Source organism: Microtus oregoni, unplaced genomic scaffold (assembly GCF_018167655.1).
Source record: "Microtus oregoni isolate MIOR12 unplaced genomic scaffold, Mior012 000004F_ref0000308, whole genome shotgun sequence".
NCBI lineage: Eukaryota > Metazoa > Chordata > Mammalia > Rodentia > Cricetidae > Microtus > Microtus oregoni.
The window spans coordinates 25,482,239-25,495,181 of NW_024543063.1; the positions used below are offsets into that span (position 1 = coordinate 25,482,239).

The 12,943-nt window shown below is 40.1% G+C and overlaps 1 protein-coding gene across 1 annotated transcript in view; it reads left to right on the top strand.

The window, feature by feature from the left end:
• Ccdc7 (coiled-coil domain containing 7) overlaps positions 1 to 12,943 on the top strand; it is a 46,951-nt gene that overhangs the window by 18,207 nt on the left and 15,801 nt on the right. The window contains exons 9-13 of the mRNA XM_041650829.1: positions 2,108 to 2,180; positions 6,638 to 6,668; positions 7,048 to 7,137; positions 11,332 to 11,411; positions 12,300 to 12,339. Of these exons, the coding sequence (XP_041506763.1) occupies positions 2,108 to 2,180; positions 6,638 to 6,668; positions 7,048 to 7,137; positions 11,332 to 11,411; positions 12,300 to 12,339 (314 nt within the window). The remainder of the gene's footprint in view (positions 1 to 2,107; positions 2,181 to 6,637; positions 6,669 to 7,047; positions 7,138 to 11,331; positions 11,412 to 12,299; positions 12,340 to 12,943) is intronic.

The window sequence follows — 12,943 nt, forward strand, 5'->3', positions numbered from 1 at the left end:
GGTTTGGCCTTTTCTCCATTTCTTTAAGGAGGTTTTTCATTTCCTCTTTAAGGGTCTCTATCGTCTTCATAAAGTTATATTTAAGGTCATTTTCTTCAGCTTCTTCTGGGTTCAGGTCTTCCTGTTGTAGGACCACTGGATTCAGGTGTTGCCATATTGCTCTTTAGTTTGTTAAATGTGTTCTTGCATTGGCACCTGCTCATTTCTTCCTCCAGTTGGTACAAGCAGTGTCTTTGCCTCTTGGTCCAATCCTTGCAGTCTCTGTCTGTGTCTCAGTGAGTCAGTTCTCAGGGGATGGGTGGGTTTGGTGGTGAGTAGGACTTGTAGATTACAGGATGCAGAAGATGAGGGGTGATGGAAGCTTGCCTGCTGACTTAGTCACTGAAGCTGAGGTGGGTGGGGGAGGAGCCTGTTGTTTTGCCCTGGGGCCTACAGCCTATAGACTGGGCTGTCCAGGTGGGAGGCTAGTCTCTCATCTCTTGGTCAGCTCTATGGCTGTTACAATCTGTGTCTCAGTTAGCTGTTGAGGTTGTGGAGATGGGGAAGGGAGCGTGGGACTTGAAGATTACAGATCTGGTGTGGGGTTGTGGAGCAGCCAACCTACAGGAGGCTTGCCTGCTAACCAGCTTGTACAGCTGAGGTGCGGGGGGGGGGGGGGAAACTCAGGATTTTTCCCTGGGTTCTAGGGCCTAGAGACTGGGTTGTGCAGCTGAAGAACTGGTCACTCACCTCTTGGTCAGGTCTGTGCAGTTGTAGTCTACGTCTTAGTGAGGCACTGAGACACAGGGAATGGGTGTAGTTGGTGGCAGAGTGGACCTTGTGGTTTACAGGGTCCACCCACTTGGCATATGTTAGTTAGAACAGCCTGCCTGTAAGAGGCTTGCCTGATGGTCAGCTAGTGATAGTGGGGGAAGGGCCCAGGGCCTAGAGACTGATCATCCAACTGAGGGGCTGGTCACTCACCTCTTGGTTCTCTCTGTGCAGTCACCATCTTGAAATCTCGCTAACTTTTCAAGAGAGTTGCTCTAGTGGTTTGCAAAACACCCTTAATAATTATCTAAAAATGTGAAGATTGTTTTCCAAAGTATTCCAAGTATTTAATCACTTTTTTTCCTGACAGTAGCCATATAGATTAGGCATATTTATTAGACAACAGTAGAATATTTCTTGGTTATTATCATGATTAAAGGAGCCCTCACAGATTAAAGGACATTGTAAGTGGAGACTGTTTTTTGTTGTTGTTGTGTGTTTTTGGCCACCCAGACCCGAATTATCACAAAAAAAAAACTATATTAATTATAACACTGTTTGGCCAATGTCTCAGACATATCCCTAGGTAGCTCTTACATCTTAAATTAACCCATTTCTATTAGTCTATGTAGCACCACGAGGCTGTGGCTTACCAGTAAGGTTCTGGTGTCTTTCTCCTTTGGCAGCTACATGGTGTCTCTTTGACTCTGCCTTCTTTCCTCCTCTATCTCTGATTGGATTTCCCACCTTGCTGTATTCTGTCCTGCCAAAGGCCAAAGCAGCTGCTTTATTAACCACTAGTAATGAAACATATTCACAGCATACAGAGGGAAATCCCACAACAACATTGGTGTGATTGGCACAATGCAAGTGCTCCTAGAAGAGTATCAGAGATTTTCCTGTGTTGTTTGTTTTTATTTACTGCCCGAATCAGTCACAAGGCACTCTTTGTTTCATTGTTGTAGAACTTGAAGACTTCTTTGTACTTATTAGAGTTTCTGCTTATATTGCCATCTGCTCTTGTATGTTGCCAATTTTTCCCTAGGTAATAAATACTGCTAATTAGTTGTTTGAAATTCTTGCCCTATAACTTAAAAATGCCCACTGTATCTGAATTCTGTGCTCATAATTGCTTATCTTCAGGTCGTGTGTGTGTGTTTTGCCTCTGAGTATGTCCTGTAATATAACTATTTCCCTTTGGAAGCCAGAGATGATGTGTAGGATGAAATAAGGTAAATGCAGCTGGAAGTATCATGTCACCTCCTTATGCTGGTTTAGTTTCCCATCTGTATCACTGAATTGGTTGATTGTATAACTTCAGCCGCTACAACACCTTTATGTTTTTTTGTAATAGAAGCTTCTTATTCAGTGACTAAACGGATGAACGTGATGATGAAAATATTTGAAAATCAGACAAATATGTTAGAGAGGTAAGTTTTGAGAATAATCTTTTTTCCTTATAAAATTGAGTTCATAGAATAGAAGCATTGGGAGCATAGATAAGAAATAAAGTCTTCATCAAAAGCTGCCTCTTAAATGTATGTATGTATCTATATATGTATATATATGTATACATGCATGCATATAGTTTTAATCATGCATATGTAGAATTTTATATTTTCAGATTACAAACACACAGGTTATAAAAATATGCTATGGAAAAAAACAATATGCTGAATCCTCAAAAAATGAAGAGTGAGTATAAATGAAACATTATCTAACAATTCCATTCCTGGGAATACATTAAAAAATGCCACTGAGGTCTTGAAGAGACACATATACATGTTTTTGCTTCAGCACTGTTAATAGCATCCAAACAAAAATTTCCAACAATGGGTGACTGGAAAAACAAAATGTGTCACAATGGATCATTGGTCTTTAAAGAAGTATGAACAGGTGTCACATGTGACTAAAACATGGGCACATTTTGCTGAATCAAACAAGCCAGCCACAAAGAGACAAAAAGCATATGGTTCCCCTACAGAAGCTACCTAGGGTGGTCACATTTATAGCGTGTGAAATAATGATTTTCAAGGAATGAGGAGCAGAGTAAGCAGCAATTACTCTTTAATACATACAGAGCTTCGTGGCTTTTCCCCAACCAGTTTGACCTGTTCATTGGTGTCCTCCTTGTTCACTTCATGTCTGGCTGTCCTGTTGGTGAGACTTCACAGGTGTAGCTTCTGATGTTATTGAGAAGTATGATCTCACAGAAAACTCCCTGACCCTCTGGCTCTTACGATCTTTCCACATCTTCCCAAATGGTCCCTGAGTCATAACTTTTAGAGTGCTATGTACATGAAGCCTTTGGGACAGGAACTCCACAACTCTGCATTTTGATTGGCTGTGGTTTTCTGTCATAGTCTCTGTTGGTTGCAAAGAGAAATTTCCTCGATGATGGGTGAAGAGTACACTTATCTGTGGTATAAATACAAATGTTTATAGCTTGTTGTTAGGGATAATGCTGGGTTAGTAAGTTAGTGATTGTAAATTCTCTTCCAATAACCATGATTTCACTAGAACTGAGTATTTTTGTTGTTGTTTTGTTTTTCAAGACAGGCTTTTTCTGTGGCTTTGGAGCCTGTCCTGGAACTAGCTCTTGTAGACCAGGTTGGCCTTGAACTCACAGAGATCAGCCTGCCTCTACCTCCCAAGTGCTGGGATTAAAGTCGTGCGCCACCACTGCCTCACTTAGCACTGAGTATTTAGTTTTCCAGTACCAGGCATGGTTTCTCTCATCCTGAGTGGGTCTTAAGTCCAGTTAGAAAACCATTGGTAACCAACTAGATACCTATGTGACCACTTCATCATGCTATGCTGGTCATTAATGTGGTTATTGGACATCATAACTGGGTGGAATTGTTGGTTGCTTCTCACCTTTGTAAGCACACGGTGCCTTTTGTTACCATGAAAGGTACTCCTCAGGGAGGGGTTATTCAGGTCAGTCCCATCTCAGGGGTCTCTGAGCCTTGTTTCTAAAGTACATGGTATCCTCAGCAACGGAAACTTACATTGTCCCTCTGAGAAGTGACAAGGGCAACAAGAGTAGGTCATATGCTTGGGGAGTCCCTTAGTCCTGGCCAACAACTCCAAAATAAGTCTTCTCATGTCTGGTATCGGGGTTAATTGTTAGATGGTCTTTGACTCTTGGAGGAAGTGCCATCTGCCCCATGAGAAAAGTTTATGGAAATGACATATGTATATTTATACACTGTGTTATATGCACTACGGTTTTTAAGGTAAGCAGTTAATAGTGTGTTTCCTTGTGGCTCTTTTCAACATCAGCATTGTTATTTTACATAACTACATTTATCCCCTATATTCGCCTGCCTCCCTCTTCCATAAAAGAGCCTGATCTTATTGCTTTTCTCTATCAGATCAACTATATCTGACCATTCACCCTTTACCTTCCTCCCATGTTCTTCTGTATTTACTTCCCTCTTCCTCCCTAAGGAACTCCCTTTTCCCATTTCCACGATCAGATCCCTTGTATCCTATATTCCCCTTTACCCCACCCCACCTTCTCCTGTATATACCATTCATCAGGTGTAGGACACTAAAGTTTTTTATTTCTCCTAGCTATTGTGAGTAGAGAAGCAATGACCACGGCTGAGCAAGTATCTGTGAAATATGACATAGCATCCTTTGACCACGGGCCAAGGGGTGCTGTAGCTGGGTCACACCGATTTCCATGGGGGCCGCACTAGTTTGCAGTCGTACTAACAGTGAATGAGGGTTGCCCCTTGCCCTTGGCATCCCCTCCAGCATTTGTGGTCTGTTGTTCCATTGATCTTTGTCATTCTGACTCAGGTAAAATAAAATATCAATGTTGTTTATTTGCATTCCCTTAATTGCTAGGGATTATGAGAATTTTTTGATGTGTTCGTAGCCGTTTTAGTAATTATGGCTTTGTTCTTCTTGTCATATGCTGCATTCACTCTTCTCTTCAGCCCAAAATAATGTTTCCTGTATTTTCCTTAGGATTGTTGGGTTGTTTATAATTATTGTAGATTGCTTATCTCCTGAAAATTTTTATTTATCCTTTAGTCATATCATATATTTTGGCTGGATGTATTATTTTAGGTTGGCTATCAGAGTCTTTTAGTACATGAAATACATTGCTCCAGGCTGTCCATGTTTTCAAAGTTTCCATTGAGAAATCAATTGTCATTCTGATAGTTTTCCTGATAGATATATGATTTGTGTTTTTCTCTTGTAGCTTTTGTTATGTTATCCTTAGTGTTTTTTTTAAAACTAGAGTTTATTTTAATGGTTCAGCAAATATATACACACATATGTACATGTACATACATGTCATATATACATACATGGAGATTAAGACACAAAGGAAACATCAAAACACTAAAATGTAGGAATTTAAGTGAAGTGTGGAAAAGTTCAGTGTAGCTCCTGGCTGCTTTTCTGTAGCCTTGGAGTTTTAAACACAATGACGCAGATTTCAGTAATCACATGACGCTAACCTACACTGTGTATAAGTAGAAACACTAGCAATAAGTATAAATCAGGACGATGGAATTCTGGGAAGAATAAGCTTTTGAGAAGACCCTCACAGAAGCTTCTGATACTGTAAGTCTCTCCACTCGAGTATAAATGTTGGATTTCCCTTCCTTGGTATTATATAGTGCACACATTTCTGTTCTGATTAAATTTTTCCAAACTAGGAAAAGGTAAAAACAGGGGGACAAAGTAAATAAAAACCTTTTTTGAGTGTAAATTACTAGCCATGGTTGTGTGTTTGTGTGCAGGTGTGTGTACAGATAAACATTTTTTTTTTTTGGTTTTTCGAAACAGGGTTTCTCTGTGGCTTTGGAGCCTGTCCTGGAACTCGCTCTGTAGACCAGGCTGGTCTCGAACTCACAGAGATCCGCCTGCCTCTGCCTCCCGAGTGCTGGGATTAAAGGCGTGCGCCACCATCGCCCGGCACAGATAAACATTTTGCATTGTATGATGCAAGGGGGCTTTTGAGAAAAAAAATCACACTCCCGGGGTCAGGGTGCAGAAATGGACTGGCTGAGTGAGTCATCTTAGTTACTGTGAGATAGTTCTGATACAATCACCAATTTTCAACATGGGTTAGTTTGACATTAGGTGATACGTTTTTCTAAACAATTTCCTTGGTTTATACAGCATGCCACAGTAAGTATTTTCAGAATATAATTAGTGTTTTAGCTATGATATGCCATTGGGATTTTCTTTTCTGGTCTGTTTGGTGTTCTGTGTGCTTCTTATATCTGTATGGGTGAGACATTCTTGAGTTGAGGGGAGTTTTCTGTGACTTTGGTTTCTATGTCACTGATTTGAAATTCTTTCCCCCTCTTGTATAACTATATTTTAGAGGCAGTTTTTTTCCATAGTGTTCAACATTTCCTGTGTGTTCATTTCCTATATTTTATTTTATTTTTGTTTAATTTTTCAGGTTCCTCTTTTGTGCACCAACCTCTGACTCTTTCATCCTCTGTACTTCACTCTTGGTCAAGACCCTCTATTTTGTCTCTGAAACCTGATATTCTGTCTTCCACTTGATCTGTTCTACTTGTACAGCTTTCCTCTCAGTTTCGTAGTTCCAAGGCTGGCCAGACTAGGCCAGAGCGCTGGGATCCATGTGAGGTCCGGTGGGATGGGGAAGATACTCATCAGTCTGACTCAGAAAGAGGATGTGGGATTTTGGGGTGTGGTGTGGTGACAGCTGCCCAAAGGGTTGTGTGTGTGGATGCGTGAAGGGAAGATCCTGGCAGGAGTCTAGATGTTGGCTACAGCACGAGAAGAGGTTGTGAGAAAGACAAGGGAGTCTGTTAAAAATCTACTGTGCTTCATAACTAAAACATTTGTACGTATTTATTATAGCATAGTTACTTTTGTTTTTCAGAGCTTTAAATGATCAGAGTATAGCTGAGACTGTAAGTATAACATTTTTAATTTAATATTGTACTTTGTCCTTGATTTTTGAAGAGACTCCACAAACAACCATTTTCTGTTGTAATTAGAGGTTAGCGCTCGCTCAGTTCCCCCAGCTTCTCTGAGCTCCTGAACTAGAAGGCATTGCATGCTCTTTTTAGTTGTTATTCATCATTGCCGCTCAGAAGCATTCCTGAAACACTAACCTGGAGTCTCCTGTTTCTCTAGGCAGATCAGTCACAAGGGCAACTTAGAAATTAATGCTAGTGGCTCCTTTTCTTTCTTGCTTCAATAAAGTTAGGATTACATTAATAACTAGGTATTGAAATAAGTCTTACTGAGATGCTTGATTTTAATTAGATCTATTTCATTTATCTTTAGAAATATAAACAGATGGAAACTGATTTTCAGATGCTATTGTTGGAGAAAAACCTACTGGAGAGTGAAGTACAGAGGATGAAAGAGTCAGAGGTTGGTGCACAAGTGATAAAAATGCCATGCCCAAGAAGACCTAGTCCCATAGAAATGGGACTCAAAGTGACATTTACTTGTTTTATGACGTGTTTCTAATAGTCATAATTTTTAGAAGCTGATTTAAAAACCTAAATTAATACTCTAAATTTCAGTATTAGCTATCAGATCCATAAGGATGCTACGAAAACAGAAACAGCTCAGTTATTGTGAAAGACATTTTTTTCATTTTAACCATTTTTTTCTTTTTAAATATTCTTCTCTAATACAATACATCCCCACTGCTGCCTCCTTTCCCTCTCCCCACTCCACTTCCCACCACTGCCTCTTCTCTCCCCCAGATCCAGTGCCCCTCCATTTCCCTCTAGAAAACAGCAGGCCTCCCAGGGATATCAACCAAGCATAGCTTAACAAGATGCAATAAGACTAGGCACAAGTCCTCATCTCAAGGTTGGATGAGGCAGCCTAGTGGGAGGAAAAGGTCCCGAGAACATGCAAACAGAGTCAGAACCCCCCCCCACAAGCACCCCAAACTACAAGTATATATTCAGAGGACCTAGTGCAGACTCATGCAGCTCCAAGATTGCTGCTTCAGTCTCTGTGATCACCTACTTCACGATTCTGTGAGCTGTTTTCTCATGGTGTCCTTGACCCCATAAGCTCCGAGAAGCCTTCCTATCCCTTTTCTGTGGGTTTCCCTGAGTTCTGCCTAATGTTAGGCTGTGGGACTCTGCATCTGCCCCTGTCAGCTACAGGAAGAAGCCTCTCTGATGACAATTGGGCTAGCTAGGCACCTACCTATGTGTATAGCAGAATATCATTAGGAATCATTTCATTGACTTTTTTTGGTTCTACCCTAGGAATCTGGGCTATCCTGCTTCTAGTTCCTGGCCATCCAGGCTGTCTGGCATGGGCTCCCAAATTAAACCAATCACTGATTGGTCACTCCTGCAAGCTCTGAGCCACCATTGTCCCAGCATGTCTTTCAGGCAGGTTGTAGGTCGTAAGTTTTGTGACTGCATTGGTGTTCCAGTCTCAACACTGGAAGCCTCGCCTGGTTGCAGATGACTGATCAGGCTCAATACCCTCCATTACTAGGACCCTTCATTAGGATCACCCTCATTGTTTGCAGGAAACTTCCACTGCCCGTAGTTTCCACGTTGTCCCCTAAATATCCTCCTATTCCCGTCTCTCATCATACTCCCTCCTTCAGTCCTTTCTTCTCCCACCTGATCCCCTCCTGTTCCAATCCCCACTCACTCCCAGTCTGCTCACAAAAGTATTCTATTTCCACTTACCAGGGAGATGCATGTATTCCTGCTAGAGCCCTCCTTGTTTCTTGGCCTCTCTGAATCTGTGGATTGTAGCATGATTATCCTTTATTTAACAGTTAATATCCACTTATGAGTGTGCACATCTCTTGTTTGTCTTTCTGGGTCTGGGTTGCCTTGTTCCAGATGATTTTCTTTTTAGTTGCATCCATTTGCCTGCAAATTTCATGATGTCGTTTCATTGAACGGCTGAGTAATACTCCGTTGTGTAAATGTACTACATTTTCTTTTTCCATTCTTTAGTTGAAGTACATCTAGGTTGTTTCCAGATTCTGGTTATGATGATAAAAGCTATTGTAAGCATAACTGAATGAGTGTCCTTGTGGTAGGATGGAGTATCTTTTGGGTACATACCCAAAAGTGGTATATCTGGATCTCGGGGTACCTAGATTTCCAATTTTCTGAGGAACCACCATATTGACTTCTGTAGTAGCTGGATGAGTCTACACTCCTACCAGCAGTGGAGGAGTGTTCCCCCTTGATCTACATCTTCTCCAGGATGAGCTCTCACTTATGTTACTGATCTTAGCCATTCTGACAGGTGTAAGATGAAATCTCAAAATAGTTTTGATTTGCATTTCACTGGTGGCTAAGGGTGTTGAACATTTCTTTAAGTGGTTCTCGGCCATCTGAGAGTCTTCTACTGAGAATTCTGTTTAGTTCTATATCCCATATTTAATTGGATTATTTGGTTTGTCAATGTCTAGTTTCTTCAGTTGTTTATAAAGTATGGAGTGTTAGCCCTCTCTCAAATGTGGAGTTGGTGAAATGTTTCCCATTCTGTGGGCTGTCATTTCATCCTATTGGCAGTGTCCATTGCCTTGCAAAAGCTGTTCAGTTTCATGAGTTCCTATTTACTAATTGTTGATCTTAGTGCCTGTACTATAAGTGTTGTTTAGGAAGTTGTCTGCTGTTCCAGTGAGTTCAAGGATATTCCCTACTCTCTTTTCTACCAGGTTCATTGTATTTGGTTGTATGTTGAGGTCTTTGATCTACTTGGACTTGAGTGTTGTGCAGCGTGTTAAATATGATTCTATTTGCATTCTTCTATACACAGACATCCAGTTAGATCAGTACTGTTTGTTGAAGATTATTTTTTCTTTTATGTATTTCTGGCTTCTTTATCAACAATCAAGTGTCCATAGGTGTGTGGGTTTAGTCTGGGAATTCAATCCAATTCCATTAATCAATGTGTCTGTTTTTATGCCAATATCATACAGTTTTTATTACTATAGCTCTGTAGTACAGCTTTCAATCAGGGATGATGATACCTGATAGTTTTAGCTATCTTGGGTTTTTTGTTTTTCCATATGAAGTCAAGTATTGTTCTTTCTAGGTCTGTAAAGAATTGTGTTGGAATTTTGAAGGGAATTGTGTTGTATCTGTAGACCGCTTTTGGTAGGATGGCCACTTTTACTATGTTAATTCTACCAATCCGTGAATGTGGGAGTTCTTTCTTTCTGATATCCTCTTCAATTTCATGAAGGACATGTCTATGGAAAATATTTAACTTCATAAATTTGTTAGTGATTTTCAGAATTTTTTGAGGCAAGGTTTCTCTGTGTAACCCTAGCTGGACTCGAACTCACAGCGATCTGCCTGCCTCTGATATTGAATAATGAAATTAAAGGTGTATACCACTACTTCCTGGCTGTAACTTTTTATTTATGAAGAATTATTTCACTTATGTTTATCTTATGACAAGTTTACCATGATAGTATATTTGTATACATTGGAATTTTTAATATAACCATATGCTGTTTTCATTTGTCTTTATTATATATAATTTTAATACTTGATAAAAATTCTTTCTCTACACCCATATATAAAGTAGTCTGGTCCTTCAGAGTAGTTCAAGAATATTTTGCCCAGGCATGCTGATGTTCACTTGCAATTTTATCATTTGAAAGCTGAGGCAGGAGGATCATGGGCCCATGTCCAGTCTAGAAAACTTAGATCCTGTCTCGGAAATGCTTTAACACATGTTCAGATATGATATACTGATGGTTTTAAGACACAAATTTGTACCAAGTATGTTGCACAATTTAGTATAATTTGAATTTCACTTCTGCGTGTGTGTCATTTCGTCAGACTAAACACCAGTTGAAGGCAGCTTTGCCAGCTCAATGATTCTAAAGATACAAAGTCTTACATAGACTATGCCTGGTTTTTCATGTTTCTTTGCAGTTTCAGATAACCTTGTTTCCCTTCAGGTTCAACTTCTAAATATTCAGGACATGGGACAGTGTCTTCTCAATAAACTTGTGTATTCTGAGTCATTTACCTTAGTTTTTAAATGTATCACTAATGGTCTTTTTGTATGATATCCTCCTAACGTTTCTCCATGTCCTGTTGGCTCTACTGCAAGTATGGCAGATGAGGTGACTTTCAGGAGCCGTAGGCCACACCATAGCAGAACTGGAAAACTCAAATGTATGGATCCAAAGGGTACTGGGATTGGTAGTGAGCTTACTGTGCAGGCATGATGAGCTGAATGTGGATCCCCAGCACCCACGTCAAAGACTGGGCGCAGTGGTGTGTATCTGTAGCCCCAGCACTGGGGCATAGAAATGGCCAGATTCCAGGAGCTTACTGTCCAGCCAGTCGAGCTGAAATGGTGAACTCCATGTTCAATGAGAGACTGCATCTCAAAAGCGAAGCTAGAGAGCAGTACCTGCACACGTGTGGGCATGCACAAATAGCCCCGCCTTATCTCTTCTGCTAAGTACAAATACGAACAGTAGGTATATCATTAACTTTGCTCTGTTTCTGTTCAGATGGTTTCACTCAGGGTGAAGGGGAAAGCTCAGCAGCATATACTCCCATGCACTATTTTAATTTTGACTTGTTCAAAACTGTGCAGAAAGCAAAGCCATCAGGTAAAGAAGATCGAACCAAGAGATCCACAAGGTCAGAAAAGAAAAAAGAGAAAGATTCAGAAAGGTGAGGCATCGAGATGTGTGATCGGTTCTTTCTTGGAACTTGTTCTCTTCCGTGGCAGGTTTTAATTATGTTCAGTTTCATAAAAAAAAATTAGCTATTTTTATGAGTGGATTATTGTAACATGGTTCTTCTAAGTGAATGTATTTCTAAATTGGTGATTGTAATTTAAATTTTCTTGGTATACCTTATTTGCAATAAAGATTTTTAATGAATTCAGTGTTTGCAGAGAGTGTTAGTTTCTGGAAAGAAACTATTAGACACAAAATTTGCCCTTGGAAGAATCGTGGTCAGGGAAGATAAATATTTAGTGCACTTTCTAAATCTTAGCCACGTCATGTTCTGATCGTATCATTGAAAAGTTGGCTTCAGGAGAGTTATTACTTTATTTACTACTTGAGTCTCATGGATTTAATGATTAGTTTAATGTGTGAGGGGTTGAGGAGATGGCTCAGCGGGTAAGAGCACTTGCTACATAGGCCCGACAACCTGAGTTTGATTCCTGGGGCCCACATAAAAAGCTGCATGGCTCATGTCTATAATCCCAGCGCTCTCATGGGGGAGATGGGAGACAGGAGCAGGTCGTATATGCGGTGCAAAGGAAGAAACAAGAGACCCTGACCCAAACACAAGGTAAAAGTGAAGAACTGACTCTTTAGAAATAAAAGAAACTCTTACTTTCTTTAAAAAAATGTTGATCCCCAAGCATACACTGTGATATGAACATGTGTATTCTCCCTCTCTCTGCGTGTGTGTGTATGTGTGTGTGTGTGTCTGTTAAAGGCATGTATTTCTTTTAAGATTTTAAATGGTCTAAAGTCCTAGGGAAAGCAAAGCAGTGGTGTGTTTTCAAATATCTTGATACATTTTTTTAAATATTTTTAATTACAGGAAGTCTCCAAGCAGAGAACTTGATCTGGTTCAAATCCAAGTAAGATACACCCTCTCTGAGTTTATATATTTAAGTCATATAAAATTATCTTCTGCCTGTCACTTCTGTTTTGCCTCTTAAGAACCCCACTTTGGAGGCTCACTTGCCTTTTTGGAGCTCTGGTCTCCTCTGAGGGTGTCTGAGTCACATTAAAAGCCTGACTTGATTTCTGGCCTCTTTGCCATACGTTTCTAGTCTCCATTTCCTTGTGATCCCTGATTGGTGGTGGGAGGTTTGTTTGCTCTGTGTCTCCATTGCTACATGGTTTTGTTTTAGTAGATGTTATTTCCGCTCAGATTTCAATAAGAATAATAATACAGATTTCAAACTTTTTATTAAAGCAATTGCTTTATTAAAGGAGATTTACAGGTATTTGTTTTACCCTTTTAAGATGTTTTTATTTATTTTTTTAAAGTTTATTTATTTTATGTGCATTTGTATTTTGTTGTGGGTGTCGAGCATGTGGGTGCTGTGAACTGAACCCAGGACCTCATGGAGAGCAGTCAGTGCTCTTAACCACTGAGCCATCTCTCCAGCCCCAGTCTTTTATTTTTATTTGATGTTAGTGTTTCTGTCAAAAGGCAGCCTTCACATTGTCTATTTC